At 46.7% G+C, this 26,188-nt stretch overlaps 1 protein-coding gene across 1 annotated transcript in view; it reads right to left on the bottom strand.

The window, feature by feature from the left end:
- CD5 (CD5 molecule) overlaps positions 1-26,188 on the bottom strand; it is a 123,839-nt gene that overhangs the window by 79,735 nt on the left and 17,916 nt on the right. The window contains exons 2-3 of the mRNA XM_069233269.1: positions 23,261-23,299; positions 3,858-4,172 (exon numbers count right to left, since the gene is read on the bottom strand). Of these exons, the coding sequence (XP_069089370.1) occupies positions 3,858-4,172; positions 23,261-23,299 (354 nt within the window). The remainder of the gene's footprint in view (positions 1-3,857; positions 4,173-23,260; positions 23,300-26,188) is intronic.

Genomic DNA, 26,188 nt, shown 5'->3' with positions numbered 1-26,188 from the left:
TTCTATATTGCCTTTGCTAATACGTTGGCCCCTAGACTGGAGTCACTATATGCAGAGTCACAGCATTTGGGGTTGTTACCAGAATCAACCAGAGATGCACTGATGATCCCTCTCCCTGAGTCCAAAACCCTGGGCGCACCAGCGTTGTCATTTCGGTCTTTGTCCATGCTCTGTATGGATTTTAAAGTCCTTAGGAAGGTCTTAGCCCAGAGACTACTACCCTACATGCAAACCCTAATACATAGTGATCAGAACGAAGTCGATCAGATCCCAAGCCGGAGTACTTCTCTCAACCTCTGTAGATTGTGTCTCAAATGATATCACCCAGAAATGAGTCACTGCCCGAATGCTGTTATAATGTCGCTGGACCTTGAGAAGGCCTCCAACTCAGTCTTTCCATACGAGGTCATGCTTAAAATGGGAGTTGGTGAGAACTGGGTGAAATGGGTCTGATTATTATACACACACCCCACAGCCAGAGTGAAAATGGGAGACACCGTCTCTGCCAAATATGCGATCTTCTGAGGCACCAGACCGGGGTGCCCGCTGTTCCCCATGTTATTCGCAATGGTCATCGAACCGCTGGTGGGACTTTTCCATCTAAGAGGGACCGGTTGTGGAAAGAAGTTAGAGGGCAGGGAGCATCTAATTGGCCTATATGCAAATTACTTGTTGCTCTATCTAGATGATGGTCCACGAGGGGCAATAAATGCCCTTACCCTTTTGCGGGACTTCACCGATCTTTCTGGACTGCACGTCAATGCAACAACAACATTTTTGTTCCACATGACAGCTGGAACCCCGAGACTGCAGGCTCTTCCCCGAGACCTGACCTGGTCACCGGTGTCCTTTAGGTACCTGGGAATCAGAGTATTCCATTCATTCCACGACCTTCAGGAGGGTAATTCGGGCGGTGCACTCCGGTCCCTTAGATCCTGTGTGCACGTCTGGAGAGCTTTGAAATTGCCAATCAAGGCGCAAATCTTGCTATCCAAGATGGCAAAGTTACAGAAACTCATATTTCTTTGTTAACCTACCAATCAAAATCCCATGCTCCTGGCTCCAACATCTAGACATCCTCCTTCAGGAGCTAATCTGGGAAGTAGGATGTAGTAGAGCCTCCCTAGCAGTCCTCCGGCAACCACCAGACGAGGGTGAGTTGGGTGCTCCAGACTTTGAATTATATTATCTAGCGGCACAGCTGCAATGGGTCACCCAGTGGGTGGATGGGGCACAATTAGAAGAATTGGCTCCCAAGGGGACGGTAAATAATCAAGGTACCCTGCTAGCAAAGCTCCTGCACTCGGCACTGGTAGTTCCCAGCCAGAGGTATTACTGAAAGTGGCTCTGAAATTCCGGCAGAGATGCCTGGAGGGACTGCTGGGACTCCTCCGTATGCTCCGGCCTTGCCATGGGTGGAATTGTGACATGGGGAACGCTTCCCTTTTTCACGCAGCAACAACTGTCCGCCAGGATAGCTGCAGGTCTGAATATGCTCTACCCCGCTCCAATATTTGACCTACTGAGCACTGTTAAGCACGTTTGGAGATCTGTGGCCGGTCAGTCGCCAGGAACCAGAGACACATATGGTCCTCCAACTCTTGATGACTTTGGGCACTACTCGTCACTTGGTGAAACGGCTCTACCAGGCACTACCGGGGAATGGCAGGACACCATTAGTAGGGATTAGAGAGAGACGGGGAACAATTGTTAGGACAGGACCTTTCAGACTCTGAAGGGAATAAGGTACCTGACTACCCAATTTCCAGGAATATCAGGTTGAAATATATTCAGTCCAACTACACGCATATGTTGTAGTTGACTCTTCATAGGTTACTAGTCATCTATGTGGGCGATGGTAGACTCTGCCTAAAGTGCTTATCTCCAGATACCGATTTGAGTCACATGATGTTGCGCTGCCCTGGCGTACATCCTTTTTGGGAGACAGTGATCAGCACTCTCAATTAATTTTTAGATCGTACACTGTTATGCACAATGGAGACGTGCCTACAGGGGCTGTTCCCTAGACCACCTCCTAGGAAGGTTCGCACCAGATTGATAGACCTCGCTTTGGCATTGCCAAGCGCTGAATAGCGCTGCATTGGGAAGCAAACATAGGACCAGCGATTCCTGCCTGGGTAAGAGACGGAACAACCTGGGCTAGGGCTGAAGAGAGAGGATACCAGGGGTATAGGACGATGGCTACTGGCCGGACTGTGGTCAGAGATGCTGGGGGTTTGGGAGCACCGGGGGAAGGACTCAGGAAGTGACACAGATGAGCGAGTCATACAACCCCACGAGATGGGGGGAAAACTCAGACTCTTGTGATCAGACGTCTTAGAGAGGGGACATGGATGCTGCACCCCGGCTTCATAGATGCGGGGAGACCCCTAGGGGAGGGGAACTACTTGCCTTCAGTGCTCTGACCTCCCTCACACCACCCACTGGAAGGCACGCTCAGGCCGCCTAGTGTGAGAGCTCCCACATGCATGGCCCTTCCCCCCCGGGAAGAAGTGCACTGAAATATGCAACAAGTGAAATACTTTGTATAACGTGGAAAGCATTCACCTTTAGTTGGAAACATATAATATAATATATAATAATATATATAGTATAATGCATGATACATGATAAATGGCATTAAAAACATGTTTATAAAGTGCACTGAAATATGCATTAAGTGACAAACTGTCTAAAACATGTGGAAAGTACTCACCTTTACTCAGAAACAGAAAACAGTTGATTATGTGTATTATGCATGATACATTATAAATGACATTAAAAACATGTTTAAAAAAGCCTTTTTGGCAATATTAAACTGTAAAAGATCATAATTGGCCTTTTTTTATTTTGATATCATATTATTGATTACAATTGGTGTGGAATTTTCTTGTGTCGTGTTTTGACTTTATTACTGTTTTGGTCCTGCACACACTCTTTACACATTGCCTCTAGGTTAAGCCTGTCTGCTCTGTGCTATGGGGGGTGGAACTCAGGTTAATTTACTGACTTTAGAGGTTCAACCTGACAGGGGCTGTGGTTATTACTTAAGATGGATTCTCACCCTCTCAACTAATCTCGCAATTTCTTACAGTGGCCCTTGGTTGGCGCTACAGAGGGGGTCTAGCAAGTAGAACCCCATGAAGGAGGCAGGCCTCACAAGGGATAGGGTGGTTAGTAAACTACATCACAGATAAAAACCTTGCGCGTAAGGGCCCCACATATAACTGCCAGAAACCTCTGTCGTAGTCGCCTGTCATTTATCTGTGAAAAAACCTTGTTGTAAAGTAATTTCCATGTCAGAGTATCACCTTCTTAAACACCGCCCATTCCCAAGGTGAGAGTCGACTTCTCGAAGATTACCTGCACTGTAAATTGTTACCCCATTGTTTATTAGAGCATTGGAATATTGAGAGCACCTTTGAAAACAATGGAGTGCTCCGGGCTTCTAATGGCTGGTATAAGCCTTCTGCTCCAAAATTCCAATGTTTGTCTCACAGCAACAGCTAGGAACAAAGGCCTCATGGAGCCCGAGGGGATTTCACCCCCCTCAGGGTCCGTGAGCGCTTTGTTTTACTAACTAGAACATTCTGCCTTCTAGCGGCGGAATGTTATAATAGCCTTATGGCGCCATAGCTGGGCTATATCGGCCATTAAAGTCCTGCTCCCTTGTTAAAGGCCCTAACCTTCGGCTTGTGCCTTTAATGCTGGAGGAGGACTTTAATGGCCGATACAGCCCAATACGGCAGGTATAAGGCTATACTTAACATCATAACAAAACACACCAAGCATGGTTCAGTGAACTAGAAGACATGCTCTTGAACAAACCGCTGTAGTTCCTCAAGTCAACCACTCACCGCCACAGGCCAAGAAGACGTCTTCTTTGTGCGTGCAGTTGTAGACTCCATTGTCAGATGGAGGACAGTCCTGGAGGCTGGATTCATCTCCCTGGCAGATGAACTGACCACTCCAGATCTTCACGCTAGGATCCAGTTCACTCAAGGCTTGAGGTCGGTAGAGAAGAGCCTGGGCAGGACCACAGTGCAGCTGCCCACAGACCACCTCGGCTTGACTCCGGGTCCAGGATCGTCCACAAACTGAACTCCAGCTGCCGTTCAGGAGAAGCTCTAGCCTGCCGACACATCTGGAGCTGTTGCTGGAGAGACGTACATCTGGAAAGTGGAAGCGAGGGTTAGACCAAGCTCAACCAAGATGCTATTTCCACTGAGTCTGTTTATGTTTATTTGTTTGTATAGCACACACTCCATGCCCTAATTGCTTCTAGGTAGTTTTGAGAGGGGCAGCAGAGGTAAATTTCTTTAAGGAGGTGGTCAAAGTTACACTGTGCATTTCTGGTGTGTTCGGATCTATTAAAATATCTAATAAACAGACACTCAAGGTTTCCTCGGCCATGACCTTCAGGAGGCAACTCTCAAGCACTGAACTGTTTCAGGCATCTGTGGAAGCAGAGAGTTTAGTGATAAAGATCTAGATTTGATGATGTACTCACTTTATAGATTAATGTGTGGGTTAACTTTGATTAATCAATTTAGTAATGAAAATGAGTGTGTTATGAAATGGCCACCATCTTATGTAGGCCTGTGTTAACTGAGCATGAATAGAATTATGTTAATTTACTTTGCACATATTTTCTCTAGTACGTTTCTTAACCAATAAATGTGTTAACAGTGCCATCTACAGGACTAAAGGATAAGCATATGCAAGGTTGTTGCATGATGTGATTAATGAAATGTTTCAATCATCTCGCCTTCTAATACCTCCTCCCATCAATTAGGTAAGCTATTACTGCTTAACTGCCGCTCCCTAGCGGCTCACTCCTTACATATTCACATGCTCCTTGAAGAGCTATCACCAGATGCCTTGTTTCTCACTGAAACCTGGCTGAATGGAGATTCTTCAGCAGATTTATGCAGTACCTTACCCCCTAACTATTCTATAGTTCATTTAGACAGACTTCATATGAGAGGTGGCGGTATAGCTATTATTCACAAAATCTCCATTAAATGCTCAACATTCCCACTGGAAATTCCAGGATGTGAAAGTATGTTCTTCTCTCTGCGCTTGTCGTCCACTTATACTTTCTCAGGAATCCTTCTCTATCGCCCCCCCGGCCCGTGTGGAGACTTTTTAGAAGCTATCCCGGAGGCAGTGGCCAGTTCTATTGGGAAGGCCTCTAACTTAACCGTCCTCGGCGATTTTAATATCCACCTAGACAATCCTAACTGTCCATCTGCTAAATCATTATTAGCCTCTTTTACCTCTATGGGTATGGACCAGCATATTACTGGTCCAACTCACACGAAAGGCCATACTTTAGACCTTTTTTTTAGTAATATCCCTAATCTTACCTTCTCTTCCTCTCTACCTCTACCCTGGACCGATCACTATTTAGTGTCACTTACGTTTCCCTATGATGCTCCTAGAGAGACACAGTCCAGGTGCACCACAATGGGTCGTGCTTGGTCGAAGTTGGTACCTAGCACTTGGCATATGGCACTCTGTGCTTCTCCTTTAGCCAGTGACCATGCCTCCATTAATACGGTGGACCTGTTTAACAAATGGATTTCTACCTCTTTAAACTCAGTTTTGCCTTGCAAACTTTGGGTGAAAAAACCTGCTCATAAGTCTAGTCCCTGGTTTTCGTCTTCTCTATTGGACCTTAGAAAGAACTGTAAAAAATTGGAGAGAATTTGGAGAAAAGATTATAATCCTTCTCCTAAAGAAGCCTATAGATCAGCTATTAGATCTTACCATCATAATATTAAGACAACACAAGCTCTATATTACAGCAGTAGAATAGAGAACTCGTCCACTTCTCAGAAAGAAATCTTTCAGATCTTCAAGGAGCTCACTTTACCCCCTATGCCGCCCTCCCCGGTGGAAGCTTCTATTATGCATAGTAATGTATTAGCGGCTCACTTTCAAGACAAGATTAACAAGATATACTCCGGTTTTCCTCCATCTCCCTCTCAGAATAATCTCATGGGGCAGGAGATGAATTCTCCTACGGGTATGACCCAGTTAACCAATTTTTCCCCCCTCACAGGTACTCTGATTGGGAATTTTCTTGCCAATATCAAATCGGGTTCTCCCTTGGATCCGGCGCCTCCTTCTATTCTTTCGAAGGCAGCAGATATTGTTGTTGGTCCTTTGACAGAAATACTTAATAATTCCTTGTCCGCTGGTATTCTTCCCAGTTCCCTCAAACATGCAATCATAAAGCCTCTCTTAAAAAAACCTAGGATGGATCCCTCTGTCTTGGATAATTATCGACCCATTGCCCTTCTTCCTATATTGGCAAAAATTCTGGAGAAGCACGTGAACCTGCAATTGACCAGGCATCTTGAGAGCCACGATCATTTACATCCTTCTCAAATGGGTTTCAGAACCCATCACAGTACAGAATCGGCACTCCTTACTGTAACTGAATCTGCTCGGCAACTTCTAGATCAAGGTGGTCATGCTGCTATTATCCTCCTTGATCTTAGTGCGGCATTTGACACTGTCGATCATACTCTTCTCCTTGATAGACTTTCCAAGATAGGGTTAGGAGGTCCAGCCCTTGCCTGGCTCTCCTCCGTCCTCACAGGAAGATCCTTTCAAGTTTTGGATCGCTCTTTTTTGTCTGACGTCAGGTCTCTATCTTGTGGAGTCCTGCAGGGTTCATCTTTAAGCCCCACCTTGTTTAACATCTATCTGTCATCCTTGGCCACAGTAGTCGCTCCTTATAACCTCTCTATGGTCACTTATGCTGATGACACGCAATTGGTGGTTTCCCTCTCTAGTAGTAGGGACTCCCCCTCTGCCAACCTGGCCGACTGCATGAAAGATATTGGGGACTGGATGACCCTGTCGAAACTGAAATTTAATGACAGCAAATCAGAGGTAATGATTATAGGTAACGGCGCCCCTACCGCCCCTCTGGCTATGTACTCTGAGGCTTTTAACAGCCTGCCTCCTCTAATAACACAAGTAAAAAGCTTCAGCTTTCTGCTTGACCCACGCTGAACTATGGAGCCACAAGCTAAAAGAATCTCCTCGATCTGCTTCGGCTTAATTAGAAGTGTCAGGAAGATTCTTGGACTTCTGCCATTTGCTGCCAGAAGAATTCTTGTACAAGCCCTAGTTCTCTCCCGCCTGGACTACGGGAACTCTCTATATCTTAGTTCTCCAGATTATGTAATAAAGAGGCTGCAGGTTACGCAGAACGCGGCAGCTAGACTTCTCATGAATACCCCAAGGCATCTTTCCGCTAAACCAGCACTTGCAGCTCTTCATTGGCTCCCGATTAAGCAGCGCATTCAGTTTAAAGCTCTGTGTCTTGTTCACAGAGCCTTACACAATAAGGGTCCCCTTTCCCTTAAAAAACGGATCTTTCTTTACTCGCCCCTTAGACCTCTTAGATCACGTTCTTCTCGACAGGTTTACATCCCTTCGGTCAAGAGATCATGGGGAGGTAATTCGTTCTCCATCAGGGCTGCTCGGCTCTGGAATGCCCTGCCCTTTGAATGCCGTCAGGATTCCTCTGAACTTCTCTTTAGGAGGAAGTTGAAAACCATTCTCTTTCCCAGTTAATCTGCTTCCCCTGGCTCTTCCGACATTCATGGTGTACTTTAGCGCTGGGATGCCCCCGGGTAGCCATGCGCTCTACAAATCTATAAACTAAACTAAACTAAACTAAACTAAACTAGTTGTTCAAAGTCTTAATATTCTCATTGTTAGAGAAATGTTACTAACATGTGTGTTTCCCTCGAGGGTGGACATGAATGAAACAATGTTAAACCACATATCCTGAGCACGAGTACTTGATGAGGGGGAAACAAAGGATCCACAGACAAGACGGAAGAAGTCTAGGATACAAATGTATTAGTTTAGGGATTTGACAACCAATGGAAAACGTGAATGATGTATCAATGTGTAATTCCTAGATACCTAATTTAATTTTCATTTGTCATAATTTGTTCACCTTATGTTTTGTCCAATCATTTTCAATCGTCAGTTTAATTTAATGTTTGGTCACCACTTCTTTCAGTCAGTCATCTTTGGGAGGTTAGAGTCTTACTGGGAGAGCTTTAGCAGTTCATCCTTTGAGGGTTTATTTGTTCCTAATGCTTTGATGGTTTACTGTAATTTATGGTTCAAAATCTAAACCATTACGCTGTCCCATCCCGTATCCTGTATTCCGATGCTCACTACTGAGGGTGTCCCTCTGATGAAGTAGACAAACTTACTGATTTTGTAGTGCACTGGGTTAAGTATGAATTGTACTTGTTATGTGGGTTTTTTTTCTAGGTACCAGCTGCAACTCACTGAATCAACTGCTGCTAATGATTTTTGACACAACCGGAGTTAGATATGTTTCTAAATTTGTGTTACTAAAACTTTTACATGAAGCCCAACATGTTGATGCTAATTAGTGGTTAGTGAGGGAAATGTTTTTCTTCACATGCTCTTGAATTGTTATTGATGTTTATCATTTGTTCTGATGTATTTGATTTCATTAGTACAGATCTTGGTATTATGTTCTTGTGTTATAATCATTGAATTGATTTGCTTATTTGTTTTGATTAAACTCAGATACATCAGGCATTATTTATTAGTCTTTGTGGGCTCTCTATATATATCATTTGTGTTTGAGAATTATTTTTGTGACTTTAGAGTTGTTAATATAGGGAAATAAAATTGTTAACCTTTTACTAAAACTGGTGTGGTTATTGAAGTACTATGAGATTGTAGATTGTATTGATTTTATATTTTTGTGAGGATTATGACGTCATGCAATACTCTATACAATGTCGGTTCGGTCCAATTGGCCTGATGCGTGAACTCTACTATCAGATCTGAAGTAACAGCCTGGGTTTCTCCGCGCATTTACACATCATTATACCACACTTGGTGGTATCAGGATTTTAGAGGTGGGAGATCAAGTTACACAGACCGTAATTGTCAAAAACAGGAATTACGAGGAGTGGCATGCCATAGTCATCACTTACCACTGATTCCAGAAACCATGGTGACATCATCTCAGAGGGCAGTGGAAATGGCTGAGAGTAGGGGACTGAAGTAAGGTGGGGTTCAGTGCTGCTCTGTATACATGTCAGAAAAGTTATTCGAGATGACTTTATCACACGTGTCATGTGGTCCCTGGAGGCGCGTGGTTTAATGTGTGTGCAACACTACAAGAGCACTTCCAACCAAAGTCACCAAAGCTCGAGTTGTGTGCAGGCAGTGTTTGCTTTTTGAAGATTATTACAGATCTTTTGCATTTTATTTGGAACTCTGCATGGGTAGCAGTGCCTTTCATATGAGGAAGATTGCTGTTCATGTTTCCAGTCGTTCATTTATTAGGAACTTCTACATTTCATCAGTGAACCATTTTTATCTAATTTTTATGAAGAGTTTATGCAATGTTGGGTCTGGAACATTAGATTAATGAATCTAAGAAAGCTGGTGCCACGCCCAAATTAAATTGTTAAATGTCCAAATCCACTGATACCTAAACAACTTACAAACTTCACTTTGAGGGGTAATGTGGAAAGGACACAGAATTTTAAATCTGATGACCCAATAGTCAGAACAGATCACAGCAAACAGGAAATGTGCACTGACATGTCAAAGACTAGGACAGAAAATTACTTTATAAAATATCGATAGCTCTCCTCACCAAAATGTACCTGCACCACTAGAGTTAGAAAGTTCATTAAACAGTAAGAGTACCATAAGTTTGTTAAGTGCAAGAGAGAGTGTTAAAACCCGGGGTGCTTGAGAAAAGGTTCTTGTACTCCAGGAAGAAGCACTTACTGCAATGAAGGGGACAAGATGAACTGAACTAGAGAGGTTCAGCATTTGTGCTATAATGGGGTCTAATTCAGTCATCTGAATATAACTGGGGGTGGTGACTTCAAATCACCAACCTTTGAAGGAGAGCTATTTCACTGTAGCTAGTAGTATCCTGTTGGAACTAAGGTATTCAATTGCACAAAATCCTCTGTACACAATGGGCCACAAGTACAAAGGTTTTTAGCGGTCGCAAACGGTCCGATTTACAGAATCAGGCTGTTTGCGAGCACTAAAAACCATTAAGGGATGTATAAACTCTATTTTGCAATTTTGGTAACCAATTACTGAATCTCTTAATAGTGTTTCCAATTTGGTATTAAAAAGAGGCGTGTTCGGGGCGCCCTTTCAAAAAAGCAACTTGCAGGGGGAAGAATGAATGTTTTGCGACTTGAATGTGGTCGCAAAACATGCGCAGTTTACCATCAACTTCAAATTGGTGTTAACCCATTGGTAAATGGGAAGGAGTCCTCAAGGGACACTTTCCCCTTTGTGAATGTCTGTAAAAGCATTTTTTAAGAGCCGGCAGGGTTCCCCCGGACCCAAGCCTACTCTTAAAAAATGAAAAGAAAACTTATCATTTTAGTTTTTTGAAATGCATCCTGTTTTCCTTTAAAGAAAACGGACTGCATTTAAAAAGAAATGCTTTAAATAAAGCAGTCACAGACATGGCGGTATGCTAAATGCAGCACACATGGAAAGAGGAAAAAACAAGGAGAAATTAAAATATTTCTCCTTGTTACGCAGGCTCTGAGGAGGCGTAAGGTTTTGGCACTGCTCCAGGTTTACGTGATTAAGTAAATCTGGGACAGCTTCAAAAACCATGGATGTTGCGTGGGAAAATTCACCGCAATGCCCATGGAATGCCTCCCTGGCACAGCGTAAGGCAAAGCAGAGAATTGCGCTGCTTTCTCTTACTCCATATCTATGGGGCCATTCAAAGCCATGCACATTGACTTTGCGTGGCCTCAAAGATATTAGTCCAGAGTGGAGTTTGCGGGCTTCTGCTATGCAGAACCCCGCAAAGTTCCAAACAAACTCCGTCACAGTATGCAGAGTTCCATGAGCAGTGGAGTTCTGGTAAGTGCCGCTGTTTGCGCTGATTTTCAGTGCCAGGAGTTTATCCCGTGCTGTAAAATCAGTGCGAACAGCATCACGTGGAGCACCAGAGGGCGCTAACTTCTTTCTGCCACACGAGCAGATTTTCTACTCGATCGGCAGCTCCCTCAACGTGAGCGACATCTTTATCAATACGGGCGGGCATGACCTGCTGGAACCACCCACATTCAGAAATCTCACTTGCGCTTGGCACCAAAACAATTTCTCTCACTCATGCTAGCCAACTTAATGTTGTTGAGTCATGCGAGAGTAAAAACTCTGCTCTGCGTTACTTTGCTGAGTTTCTCATAACACCGCACTGGTGGCACGGAGAGGGACCAAAACTCTGTGAACTCCGCCGGCGGAGCGGAATTCTTCGCCCACCCGAGCAGATATGGTTCAGGGACTTGCGGCATCAGTGGTATAAGCCTCTCATAAATATGCCCTCCAATATTAATGTTGTACAATAGTCGAACAACTATATTGAGGACCGATTCAAAAAACACAGTAGCAGGGTCATCCTCAAAGTATGCAGCGTTACCGTGAGGAATATGGCTTTAATCAAACTCTGAAAGATAGTCAAACGTTGTGCTCATTTTGTGAGGCAAAGCGAAAATTCAGCATGACAGTCATTCTCGAAGAATGACTGTCCAGCTCAAACTTTGCGCACACTCTGAGGAGTGTCGTCACAAAGTGTTGTCAGAGGCATATTTAAACTCAAAGACGAGGACTGTGGCCATAATATTAGAAGTATGGCCATTTCCTTGGGAACTTGGCCATCTTCAAAGGCGTGTGCTTATACTCTAAAAGTATGGACACAAACTAAAGAAGATGGTTAAACCCTAAGGTTCGTGGTCATATTCTAAGTATTAATGTCTAAACATTAGGAGGATGGTCACAAACTCATGAACATGGTTAAATTCTAAGTTATGTGCTCATACTCTGAGGAGTGTGTTCCCAGTAGAAGGAGTGTGATCACACACTCAGGAGCATGGCCATACTCTAAGGTGTGTGCTCATACTCTGAGAACTGTGGTCCTAGTAGAAGGAGTGTGATCACACACTCAGGAGCGTGGCCACACTCTAAGGTGTGTGCTCATACTCTGAGCAGTGTGGTCCTAGTAGAAGGAGTGTGACCACACACTCAGGAGCGTGGCCATACTCTAAGGTGTATGCTCATACTCTGAGGAGTGTGGTTCTAGTAGTAGGAGTGTGATCACACACTCAGGAGCGTGGCCATACTCTAAGGTGTATGCTCATACTCTGAGGAGTGTGGTTCTAGTAGTAGGAGTGTGATCACACACTCAGGAGCGTGGCCATACTCTAAGATGTGTGCTCATACTCTGAGCAGTGTGGTCCTAGTAGTATGAGTGTGCTCACAAACTCAGGAGGGTGGCCATACTCAAAGGAGTGTGCTCATACTTTGAGGGATGTAGAGCTAATATTAAGAGTGTGGTTGTTGTCATAACTCGCATCAGGAGTGTGGCTGTAGTTTGTCAGTGTGGCCACATTCTCAAAACAGTGGCCATGTGATCACAGTCTTAGGCATGTGATCACAGTCTCAGATGTGTGATCACAGTCTCGGGCATGTGATCGCAGACTCAGGAGCGTGATCACAGTCTCAGGAGCGTGATCACAGTCCCAGGTGCGTCATTAGTTCCAGGCATGTGATCAGTCTTATGTGTGTGATCACAGTCTCAGGCTTGTGATCAGTCTCAGGTGTGTGATCACAATCTCAGGTGTGTGATCACAATCTCAGTGCTCGATCACAGTCTCAGGTGTGTAATCACAATCTCAGGTTTATGATCACAGTCTCAGGTGTGTGATCACAATCTCAGGCATGTGATCACAGTCTCAGGCATGTGATCACAATCTCAGGCATGTGATCACAATCTCACTGTGTGAGCACAGTCTCAGGTGTGTGATGGCAATCTCAGGCATGTGATCACTGTCTCAGGCATGTGATCACAGTCTCAGGCATGTGATCACAATTTCAATGTGTGATCGCAATCTCAGGCATATGATCACAGCCTCAGGTGTGTGATCACAATCTCAGTGTGTGATCACGGTCTCAGGTGTGTGATGACAATCTCAGTGTGCAATCACCCTCAGTGTTTGATCACAATCTCAGGTGTATGATTACAGTTTCAGGCATGTGATCACAGTCCCTGGTATATGATCACAGTCTCAGGCGTGTGATCACAATATCAGGTGTGTGATCACAATTGGTATGAGCACAGTGTCATAAATTCATCAGTGCAGCCATGCACACAATGAACTAGACCAGTGGTTCGCAACCTGTTGTCTGGGCACCCCAGGGAGTCCATGAAGCCTCCTCAAGGAGGTTGTTACTGCTTTGAAAATAAATGATATTAACAGACTCATAAGGTATATATACATAAAGTGGCTAAATATACAATTTAAATTGTCAAAACATCCTGTAAATGTCACTGAATTTGAAATCAGAGGCTAAAAATTAAACTAGTATCTTGAGATTGATTCATGGGAGCCGTGCAGGTGCATGAAACAGAATATAATATGGATGATGTGTGGCTATAATTGTATTTAGAAAAGCTCCAACCTTCTTGTTAAAATTAATATTATTATTTTATTTTATTTGTTAGCAAATTAAATAAATTGTGTTATCATTTGTGTATGTTTGATGAATGCTTGTTTCTGTATTTTGTGTGTGTATTGTTTTGCGGTTCAAATCATCCACAGTGTTTAGGCCGGGGTCCCCGGCTTCCAGTAATGACTCAGTGGAGGGTCCCCGGCTTCCAGTAATGACTCAGTGGAGGGTCCCTGGATTCCAATAATAATAATTCAGTGGGTGTCCCCGGGTTCCAGTAATGATAAAGTGGGGGTCCACAGAAGTTAAGAGGTTGGGAACCACTGAACTAGAGTACTCTTTTTTCCAAGGTAAAATCATGCAAATTGGTATCTGGGAGATGCGGATGCGCAGAGCAAACTATGCTGGTCCAGTGGGAGGGGGTCCTCTTATCTGGGGTGTCTGGGAAGATGGGTGATGCATGCATTCTCCAACAGGCCCAAGGAAGCACATCATTTACTTGTGATTGTCTGTAGTATTTGCTGGTGACATTATTTCAATATTCTTTCATAGGGAATCCCAGGCGCACCTTGAAATGGGCCATAGTTTGTAGTTGTTTGAATCTCTGTATTGTGAGTGACTGCATCACTAGGTCTCTCTCCTTCTCTGATGCTTTGTGTGATCTTGTTCCTCCATGAGGACCTGGTTGTGGCAGGCTTGTCAGAAGTTAGTGCAAGGCCTGGCCCTCTGGATGCTGTCTGTGTGTTGTCCAGACACGATAGTATCTGCTTACAAATATTAAAATGTACTTCAGGAAAGAGGTTATGTGGCCTCTGGTACTATCTAGTGGTCAGGCCACACAAACTTCTTCCTTAATGAAAACGCCTGCTTCGTCTGCCACAAAAATGCATAAATAAATGTTCCTGAAGGAAAGTGGGGGCGCAGCCGAGGCTATGATGCGCTCTCTGCCCCCCCTTGTGACCATCCACCAGTCAGGGACAAGTGAGCCTCAGGGGCAATTAACGTCAATTCAACACAATGCCAGGCGTAGGAAGTGACATCACACGCATTTGACCTTTACGTTCACTCACACACACACATTCGTACACACACACACACACACAGTCACACAGGTACACAATCTCTCGCATTTAGAAGCATTTTTACTCACCTCAGCCGCCATGGAGGGTCAAATTCCTCATAATTGTACTCCATTTTCATTACACAAATGGTGAATAAAACATTATTCACTATTAGTGTAATAAAAAAATTGACATAAACAAGGAGATTGCAGCCCCAACCGAAGTCCATAAAGACAAGTTGCCCCTGTGTTCCAGGCACTGATTTTGCCACCTTTGAGGCCAGTGGTCGCAAGTGCAGCGCCAGGGGTCGCAAGAGTCAATCTAGGGGGTCAACTGCGACCTCTGGTGACCCCTAAATGACGTCCATGCTCAGGTTCAAGGGCCCAAGCAGGCTGAGCAACTGTTTTGCCTACCACCCTCTAAGGATGCTGAGGCTCTGGGTTGGCAGTAACGCCCCACCTTGGCCACTGTTCCTGGATCCTAGGGATTCTTGGAACTCTGCCATAGCCAGGAGACTGTCTGGTCCTGGTAATGTCCACGCTGTGTGCTGCTTCTAAAGGTGGACAAGCTCCTTTCTTAAAGTCCAGCTCCACCACCACAGTTGCCCCAGATGTCCTGCACTTCCCCTCGGAGGAGGATGCCCTCTGCAGTGCTACACAGACCTGGCACATGTGGCCAGGGGGTAGCTTGCTCAGTAGGATTAGGGGGGTGTAAACTTCAGATTTCCCAACAATCAGGCTGGCATATAATGCTAACTCACATTATACGACAAGGAGGGTGCGTGAGTGGGCTAAAGGGTCAGTGCAAAGAGAGAGGAATGCAGATGGACAGGGGTAGTAACAGAGGAAATACAATATGTTGTACAGTAACCAACATTTTTAAGTCTTTCTAAACAGAGCGAGGGAGAGAGTTTGTGTGCGGTTTTGTCTGTGTGTATGTAAACATTACTGGTGAAATCCGACAGACACCAAACTATACCCGACTGAAAGCTCCTGCACCCAACTATTTATCACAAAATACATTTATTGTGACACAAGCTCGTCCTTGCTGGTTCACTGGCCTTGTAAGGGCCCAAGTCCACCCCCACACCAGAGGAGCCGGTCTGCGGAGGGCCAGACACCCAGGAGACTTCCTAGGGCAGATGTCTTATTTACTGAAGGGTTTGGAGAATGTGTGAACCCCTCATCCCTATAAATGCATCTTCAAACAGGAAGAGGAAGGCTGTGCTTGGAGAACATCAACACCCAATAATATTTTATAACTTGGTGAAACCATGATGGATGCACCTGCAGGCGGAAGAACCCATGACTCTTTTGGCAGCGGTTCAGAGGGTGGGTGACTGTGCTGCTCTTACAGGTCTCTGGTCAGTGGTGTAAGGAAACTTTAGGGGGCCCACCTGCAAGGGAGCGGGAGGGGGCCCCTGGCAATACCCAGGCACTCCAGCTGACAATCTGAGGAGGCCCCCGTTAATGTATAGAAGACTAGGGGGGGTCCCCGTACCGTGAGGGCTGCAGGGGTATCTGTTACGCCCTGTATCTGGTGTCAGATGTCCACTTCTGCAATGACTCGGGAACAACGACCAACGTTGTTAACGCAGGTGGAACCACGCTTGCGTTAACGACTCCCTTTTTCTTTGCCTTAACCACGCATGTGCTGAAGAACGCGCATGCGTGGTTAAGGCCGAGAAAAAGGGAGCCAGCATCGGTAGAGGACGCAGTCAGGTAATTGGGGCTGGGGCAGGGTTGGGGGTAGTTTTTAGGGGTGGGGGTAGATTGATGGCTTGGGGTGGGGGGAGGTCGGGATAGTTTGTTTTTTAGGGGTGGGGTGGGGGATTGGGGTAGTTCTGTTTTTTATGGGTTGGGGATCGGGCAGTTCTGTTTTTTAGGGACGGGTGGGAGGTTGGGGTAGTTTCGCTGTGGGGTTGCAGGTTCGGGGTACTTTTGTTTTTGAGGGTGAGGTCGGGGTTGGGGTAGGTTGGTTTTTTGGGGTGGGGGATCAGGGTAGTTTCGTTTTTGGGGATGGGGTTGGGGCGGTCGGGGTAGTTAGTGTTTCCGGGGGTGGGAGGTCAGGGTAGTTTGGTTTTTGGGGGTAAGGGTGGGGGGTTGGGTTAGTTAGTGTTTTTTGGGGTGGGGGTGGGAGGGTCGGGGTAGTTTGGTTCATGAGGGTGGGGATGGAGGATCGGGGTAAGTGTTTTTGGGGGTGGGGGATCGGGGTAGGTTTGTTTTTATGGGTTGGGTCGGTTGTTTGTAGGGTGGTTAGGTGAGGTCGGGGAAGGGTTTAGGGCTCAGGGGGGGTGGGAGGTATCCGGGGTAGTTTTGTTTTAGGGATGGGGGGGGTCAGGGTAGTTTTAGTGTTAGGTGTGGGGTACTTCTGGGCCTTAGGACAGGTGGGGGGGTCGCATGCTAAAACCATGCATGCCGTTCCCACACATGCCTTTACTAGGCATGATTTTACAACGAAAAATCTTTGTAAAGGCATGCGTGGTAAAGGTGTTCGTGGTAACAACGCAGTCGTTGTTCTGACCGCGTTGTTCAGGCATGCGTGGCTCCAGCATTCGTTGTTCCATCATATATTCTTGACGTTATGCCTGTCTTTGACCCAGTAAGCTCTCTGCTGCGTTTTGGCTAAATTTGTGCTATAGAAATACCATATGCATACTATAAAAGTACTATATACATACATACATACATAGGTTCAAACATGCATGCATACATACATAGATACATACATGCATGCATACAAACATACTTGCAAGAATACTCTGCCTGGTGCTGATGACTGAATTTCTTTGACTCTCCCTTGCTTCAATTCTTAGATTAGATTTTTTTTAAAAATGATTATTTATTGTTTACACAATTACACTCTTTGGAGACTGATTTGTTTTTGACTAAGCTATAGGTTAAATTAATAGATAAACTCTGAACCAGAAATATTGTTTCTGCCTCCCTTGAGTTGGTTGTTTCTGAGGTAGCTTCTCTAACATTCTCCAAATCCAGAGGGCTGTGTCACCCACTGCCAGTGTGACGTTGGACATCTCCTTCTATGATGTTGTAAAATCCATAATGAACCGCATTTAAGCGAGCTCTGTCTTCATCTTTTGCACAGAAGAAGTTATTTCTGAGCCATGAATGTGGTATTTGCTTCTCTTCTCCCGTTGGTCTGAGTCTTGGCATCAGGGTTTTAAGAATCCTTGCAACCCTGCCTCTTTGTGTTCAAGGTGCACTTAGGGCCGGAGACCTCTAATTACACTTGTGGGAGGCAGTCGGCAAAGTGCCATCACTCCCTCTCTGCTCTCAATTACAAGTTAGGGACTCTGGGCATGGTTTAGATCTTGGCAGACGGGTTACTCTGCTACAAATGTGATGGATATCCGGTTTGCTATTTTACAATTTTCATAGGATATAATGGAATCGTAATACGGTGGATTGGATATCTGTCACGTTTGTGACAGTTAACACCATCCGCCAAATTGTAAATCAGGCCCATAGTCGGTGATAGCACCATGATGGTTTTTGTCACTCGTGCACTCTCCCATAGTACTTTAGTGTCCGTAGGTTTACCTTCCCTGGGGGTTGTGAACACCCTCAGCTAAAGGGATGTCCCTAGGACTCTGATGTGGTACTGTGCGCAGGTGAATACTGGGATATCTCGCATGGGTGAGGGGTGGTGCGGCTCTTTTCCAGGTGCTATCTATGTGCAGCAATGATAGGCCGATAAGTGGAAACGGCACATCATGATTGCGAGGTTCACCACTAACCTCTCTTGGCCTCACCACCACTGTGGGCACCTTGTGGTATCTGGAAAGCATTGATGGTAACAGTGACATAGGATGTTACACATGTGAGCAAACAAAAGGGTTAGAACTAGAGGTGGTTTTGGTTTGAAGCTCAGAGAGAAGATACTGGGGCTTCTGATGATGAGATGGATATTTTCCTGAGCCTTAACCTATTTATCACACAGGAAAACCTGTCCCTCCCCCATTTTTTAAAGAAATGCTCCAGCTGTGCACCAACCCACGGACTACAGTGTGGAGTCCACATAGCAAGAGGTCTCTGGAATCCGATATAAGCAAAGTGTACACTTGGGGCCATATTTATGACCAGTTTGCATTGCTCTTGCGCTCCGCAAACATGGTGCAAGAGCGACGCAAACCTTAAGTCAGATTTTTTAAGCCACTTTGCGTGACTGAGTTACATCACAAATCTGGAGTAAGGCAAAGGAGCACAAATCACTGCATTGCCTTACTTTGCATCAGGGGTCATTTCCATTGGTGTTACGGAGGTGTTCCCACATAATATCCATGGATTTTGACGTATCCCCAGATTTACAAGAACTTGTAACCTGGGGATGCACCAAAACCTTACGCCTCCACAGCAGAGGTGCAACTAGGAGAAATATCTTTATTTGTCCTTGTTTTTTCCTCTTTGTGCACACAAACAATCCTGCCTACAATGTAGACCCCCTTGCACCATAGTGCAAGGGTGCCTGCATTGGTGCTAGGCTGCTAGAATGGCACCAGTGCAGTGGCAAAGGACAGGAATGCTCAGTATTTGATGCAACGCAGTGAGGTGACTTCCTTCACTGCCCTGCATCAAAAGCCCATAAATATGGGCCTTACTTCTGTGCTTTTCAGCGTTTGCCTAGCAGACTTGGGCCCATATTTATGGGCTTTTGGCGTAGGGCATCGCAGCACCAAGCCACCTTGGTGTGCTGCCCTGTGTCAAAGGGCAGGAATTTCCAATTGCGCATTGCACCTCCCCTAAAGAGGCGTAATGTTTTGGTACATCCCCAGGTTTACAAGGACTTGTACACCCACTGCAGCACCCCTGAAACGCCTGCATAGCGCAGACTAAGACAACACAGTGATTTGCACTGCCTTGCTTTACTCAATATTCATAAGGCCATTCAATGCCACATAAAGAGGTTTTGCGTGGCCTCATAAATATGATATAGTGGCTTGCACCGCCGTGTGCATCACAAAAAGTGACGAAACGGTGGGGCAAGGGACTCATAAATATGGGCCTTGGACTCCAGGATGATAAGCACGAATAACCCACCCACTCGCATCCTTCTTTGATGCCTACATAGTTGTGTTAATCACCTTCCTGCATATGCCATTGATGATAAAATAACAATAAATCTATCTCAAACAAAATGCAAAGTCTTTGTGGGTCCAAGACATCACAAGAGCTAAGTAACTATATGATCTGATGGACACAGGATCCCCTAGAGAAAGAGCAGAGATAATCCTGCACCGAGGGCAGTGGGGGTAAAATTAGGACCTGAAGGATGCAGGGTACTTTAGAATTGTGCATACACAATATTTATTGTTACTGTTCTTTTTGTGAGTGAAGTATGATGTAGGTTTACCTTCACTGTCCTGTGATGAAATTGAGGATGATTAAAATGAATGAAACTAAGTTCCCTTAGTGCGCAATGTTTTCTGAGTAGTTTGTATAGCTGCGTACTTCCAAAAACAAACTTTAATAGTAAATGAAGTAATCAAGGGCCAGCACTGGCAGTGGAGTGGTAGGGTAATGCTGGAGATTAGGCAAGGGCAGAGGCACTCATTAGAAAAGGTGTTGGTTCCAGATGAGGTGGGCTTCTCTTTCCCACCAGAGTCACCTGGTAAAAAAGTTCAAAGAACCAATCTGTTCACTGCAGAAATCTGTGTCTAACCAAAAGATCACATGTTGGAATCCACTTGTGGCCACTCAGCCTTTCATCCATCGAGATCAATAAAATATTCACCTGAATTATTTAATAGATGTGCATAGCGCTAAGTGAGCAATAACAATTATTGTTTGCAAATCAACATCAAAGCTGGTAATTCTGCACTTTTTCTTACTACAAGTCTCCATGTCATTGCTGGAGTGCACATTTTTAGAACGTTTTGCATCAAGTAGTGAAACCTGGAGAAGGAAGAGTCCTGCATAAGTTATATGAGCATCGCTGCAGCTCGTGCCAGGTTGGTGACTGTGACAGGACGAACAGTATAAAGGCAACGGAGAGAAATGGTGATGCTCAGGTAAGTGGTTTATTTAAACAATAGTAGGCAAAATATCTCTATTTTGATGTTTACTGAATTCTGTATTGGTCTCAAGGTGTTGTCTTTTCTTCCTTTCAATGGGGTTTTCCTCCTTCTTTCTTTGCTCTCTTTTTGTTTGGCGTTCTGGTGGTCTCTCGAGTGGTTCCAGTGTTGAGGTACCGGGAAAAAGGAAAAACGCGACGGTAAGTAGGATATTAGGTAGGTTTGTCTGTAAGAACTACGACAGTGTGGGGAAGAGGTAAAAGGGTGGGGTTGTGTCAGTGAAGAGTTTAGGGTAAAAAGTGACTAATTACTTTATAGTGCACTTTTAGGTGGTTCACACGTGTTCACCCCTGTGCCCTCCAAGCCCCCTCCCAGTCCACCCCTCACCCTTTCACAACTCCCTTCCCCAGTCCCCTTAACTGCGTTGCTCCCTCTGTTGGTCCACAAGGACCGTACCTTAGCAAGCCACGACCCTCCAGGGTCGTGGCTGGCGCTTGGGTGTGTTGTCCGTGGCTGACCCTCGACAACGCTGTCCGTCTCCAGCCCCTCGTCTTGGGTGTGGTCGGGCCTTCCTGGATCTTTCGTCTGGTTTCCTCCGTTCGTCGCCTCTCCGGTTTCTCCTCCGCTCTCCCCGCCTTCTCCGTCGCTCTCTCCGTCTTCTCCTCCCGACTCCTTCTCCCTGTCGCTGGAGTTCCCCCGCCACTTAGGACCCGCGGGCCGGAAACCCTCCCGGGTTGCCGCGGCAACGCCGGGACGCCAGCCTCCATGTGGAAACGTTCCCACGGCAACGTGTGAGCGCGGACATGACGTATCGGAATCATCCGATACGTCAGCTACGGCACCTCCCGAGGGGTTGATCGGGGATACCCGTTCACAGTGACCTCCAGTGCCTCAATGTGGTGCACGTACAAAAACATTTCATAAAGTCATAGTCTAACAAGGACAGAGCAAGGTAAGTATGTCTTCATCTCTGCTCACGCGATCTGGAAAAACAACCCATTAGAAGTACTCTGTTCCTCTTTTTTAATTCAGAAAGGAGCCAAAGACTCTGCTCGTCACAGGGCACTGCTCCTTCATATGATAGGATTTACCAACCATGACTACCCAACTTCAGTGTACAGGAGACTGAACAGGGGTGGGCAAAGAATTCCGCTCCGGCCGGCGGTGTTTGCAGACTTTTCCCTACTCCACAGTCCACGTGGAGTTCTGAAAAACTCTGCGCAGTGACACAGAGCAGAGTTTTTTCTCTCACTCGCCAACGTTAATTTGGCGAGCAAGAGAGATCGCTAAGTTAGCGAGCTCGAGCGAGATTTCGGAACCCGAGCGGTCGCCGTAGACCGCGACGGCTCGCTATGAGAAAGCTGCCGCTCACATTGAGGAAGCTGCCACTAGAGTAGAAAATCTACTCGAGCGGCAAAAAGAAGTTAGTGCCCTCTGGCGCTCCGCATGATGCAGTTTGCACTGATTTTACAGCGCGGGAGAAACTCCCATGCTGAAAATCAGTGCAAGCAGCGCATCTTACTCAAACTCCGTTGCTCGCAGAACTCCGCTTAGCGCTGCAGAGTTTTTTCAGTACTTCACAGAGTTCCACAGAGCAGAACTCCGCGAAATTCGCCCAGGACTAGTACTGAACCAAAATCTGGGCCTCTTGTTCAGCAGCTTGGCCCAGATGTACTAACATTATGAACAGTGATTTCCTAATTGCGATTATCTGCAAATCTCAATCATGAAATTGGGATTCCTCATGTTTATAACTTTTTTTAAGTAGCGATTCCCAGCGAGTAGCAAACCAACCTCATGAATGTTAATGAGGTAGGTCTCAGTTTGCAACCCATTAGGAATTGCAGCCATCACAGGGATGGTGGCCTCCTGGGTTCAGCAACCACCATGTCTGTGATTGCCTTTAAATGAAGCAATGTTTTTTTTTTTATGCAGTCCGGTTTTCTTAAAGGAAAATGGGATGTGCTTAAAAAAATGAAAACCACACTTTTATTTTTTAATAGTATTTATTAATAATTTTAATTTTTGAAGAGGATGTAGTGTCCACTGGGCCACTCTGACATTATTTGTTCACATTCTCAAAGGGGAACGGGTCCCTTGGGGACCCCTTCTCACTTGAGAATGGGTTATCACCTCCTATGACGTGTCGGTAAATTGTCAATGTTTAGCAACCAGAATTTGGTTACAAAACATGAATACATACCACTGTGAGTCAGTATTTGAAAGGGACGCCCTAAACACGCCCCTTCCAAATAATGAATTGCAAACCCTAATTGCGATTGGTAATAAGTTACAAATTACAACTTGCCTTTTGTACATTGTATTACACGTGTCTGTGGACGCAAACATTCCATTTCTGCAAATCAAGCAGTTTGCAACCTCAAAAAAAGCTTTGCACAACGTTTCCTGTCTAGCTGTACACAGGGATTACCTACCATTGGTGCAACAGGTGCAGCGACACAAGGGCCTACAGCCTTGCTGCTGATTGAACCCTGAAAAATGCTGGATTTTACTGCCCGACAGCAGCCAAAGGGGCAGTTGTTCTTGCTTTCACCAGGGTACATGCCACTGGGTTTCCACTCTACAGATATCATACGCACCTATGTATGTGCACACAGTTGTGAAGATACCAAGGCATACAGACCTGAAGGGGTCCCAGCATCCCCAGCTACGATGGACATCACTGAAAGACACACAAAAACAGGACAGAGAGGGGAGACGTGAGAATTTATGAAAAATTTATGAAACATTTCTGATCAAAATGTGAACAACAGCAAATAAGATTATTCTGCAACCAGATATATACTTTTTTTATTGCACAGGAGAGTCAGAGAGATGATGGCCTTGGTGTATGGCAAGACACAGAAGGAGACTGCGTAAAGTATATGGTTACGCAGCGTGCAGAATACGGGCAACCCGCTAGCACAGGCTGGCTTATTCCCTTTTAAAGTTTATGAACTCAAATAGCAAAGCTCTGAAGGCAGAATTCGGAAGTCTACTCTCATAGGTTTTTCTTCTAAACTTGGAGTAGATATCTCAATTTGTTTAGGGATTTGGTCATGACCAGGACATTTATGACATCCATAGAGATCTACGTGTTCTTCTTCTTTTGAACAAATATTCACGCTGAGTTTCTACCAGGTGGCAAACCTTTGTAAATAAGTCTTGCAGAAACACATTTCTCATTTTTTCTTCTCTGCATGTAAAATATTTTCCCTGTAAAGAAAACGCTTTGCCCATATCAGTTGATATATTGGGGTGTTTATTTCTGTTTCCCTCTCTGGAAAGTCACTTACTGCTGCCTAAAGCATGAATATATTAATGCAGTTGCAGTATTTCCAGGTTGGGCAACCTGTTTCAAAGGGTTTGTAAATACCAACAAACCTGCACGATTGTGGATGCTCACTACATTTTATTTACATCCCCTCCTCCCGGGACACCCCATCTGTTACCACGTACCCTTAACAATGAGAAAGTATCCATTCCACTGACAGATTTCTCACCACTGTGAATACAAATTGAGCTTTGAAAATTTCATATAACTTTATTTTGTGGATTACTGTGTTGAATATTGGACCGCTAATGTTTACCCTTCCAAGTTCATCTTCGTTGAGTGTAAGCACCATAAACCTTTAAATATCAAGTCCCAAATATTTAGGGCTCCCCCTCTTTCACTTCCCTCCTGCTCCCATTCCTCCTTACGATAAATGGCAGGTCCTCCAAGAGGGTGTCATGAGCAGTGCCCTACCGGTGGGGGTGGCTCCTTCAAGAGGGCGTCATGAGCAGTGCCCTACCGGTGGGGGTGGCTCCTCCAAGAGGGCGTCATGAGCAGTGCTGCACCGGAGAAGTGGCGGCTCCTCCAAAAGGGCGTCATGAGCAGTGCCCCACCGGAGAAGTGGTGGCTCCTCCAAGAGGGGGTCATGAGCTCGTGCCCCACCGGAGAAGTGGCGGCTCCTCCAAGAGGGCGTCATGAGCTGGTGCCCCACCGGAGAAGTGGCGGCTCCTCCAAGAGGGCGTCATGAGCGGTGCCCCACCGGAGAAGTGGCGGCTCCTCCAAGAGGGCGTCATGAGCAGTGCCCCACCGGAGAAGTGGCGGCTCCTCCAAAAGGGCGTCATGAGCAGTGCCCCACCGGAGAAGTGGCGGCTCCTCCAAGAGGGGGTCATGAGCTCGTGCCCCACCGGAGAAGTGGCGGCTCCTCCAAGAGGGCGTCATAAGCTCGTGCCCCACCGGAGAAGTGGCGGCTCCTCCAAGAGGGCGTCATGAGCGGTGCCCCACCGGAGAAGTGGCGGCTCCTCCAAGAGGGCGTCATGAGCAGTGCCCCACCGGAGAAGTGGCGGCTCCTCCAAGAGGGGGTCATGAGCTCGTGCCCCACCGGAGAAGTGGCGGCTCCTCCAAGAGGGCGTCATGAGCTGGTGCCCCACCGGAGAAGTGGCGGCTCCTCCAAGAGGGCGTCATGAGCAGTGCCCCACCGGAGAAGTGGCGGCTCCTCCAAGAGGGCGTCATGAGCTCGTGTCCCACTGGAGAAGTGGCGGCTCCTCCTAGAGGGGGTCATGAGCAGTGCCCCTGGAGAAGTGGCGGCTCCTCCAAGAGGGGGTCATGTGCAGTGCCCCACCGGAGAAGTGGCGGCTCCTCCAAGAGGGCGTCATGAGCAGTGCCCCACCGGAGAAGTGGCGGCTCCTCCAAGAGGGCGTCATGAGCTCGTGCCCCACCGGAGAAGTGGCGGCTCCACCAAGAGGGCGTCATGAGCTCGTGCCCCACCGGAGAAGTGGCGGCTCCTCCAAGCGGGCGCCATGAGCTCGTGCCCCACCGGAGAAGTGGCGGCTCCTCCAAGAGGATGTCATGAGCGGTGCCCCACCGGAGAAGTGGCGGTTCCTCCAAGAGGGCGTCATGAGCGGTGCCCCACCGGAGAAGTGGCGGCTCCTCCAAGAGGGCGTCATGAGCTCGTGCCCCACCGGAGAAGTGGCGGCTCCTCCAAGAGGGCGTCATGAGCAGTGCCCCACCGGAGAAGTGGCGGCTCCTCCAAGAGGGCGTCATGTGCAGTGCCCCACCGGAGAAGTGGCGGCTCCTCCAAGAGGGCGTCATGAGCTCATGTCCCACTGGAGAAGTGGCAGCTCCTCCTAGAGGGGGTCATGAGCAGTGCCCCTGGAGAAGTGGCGGCTCCTCCAAGAGGGCGTCATGAGCAGTGCCCCACCGGAGAAGTGGCGGCTCCTCCAAGAGGGCGTCATGAGCTCGTGCCCCACCGGAGAAGTGGCGGCTCCACCAAGAGGGCGTCATGAGCTCGTGCCCCAACGGAGAAGTGGCGGCTCCTCCAAGAGGGCGCCATGAGCTCGTGCCCCACCGGAGAAGTGGCGGCTCCACCAAGAGGGCGTCATGAGCTTGTGCCCCACCGGAGAAGTGGCGGCTCCTCCAAGAGGGCGTCATGAGCGGTGCCCTACCAGAGAAGTGGCGGCTCCTCCTAGATGGGGTCATGAGCAGTGCCTCTGGAGAAGTGGCGGGTCCTCCAAGAGGGGGTCATGAGCGGTGCCCTACCAGAGAAGTGGCGGCTCCTCCTAGAGGGGGTCATGAGCAGTG

Source organism: Pleurodeles waltl, chromosome 4_2 (assembly GCF_031143425.1).
Source record: "Pleurodeles waltl isolate 20211129_DDA chromosome 4_2, aPleWal1.hap1.20221129, whole genome shotgun sequence".
NCBI classification, from domain to species: Eukaryota; Metazoa; Chordata; class Amphibia; order Caudata; family Salamandridae; genus Pleurodeles; species Pleurodeles waltl.
Note: the sequence above shows the minus strand (reverse complement) of the source record. Positions and strands in the feature narration are given on the sequence as shown.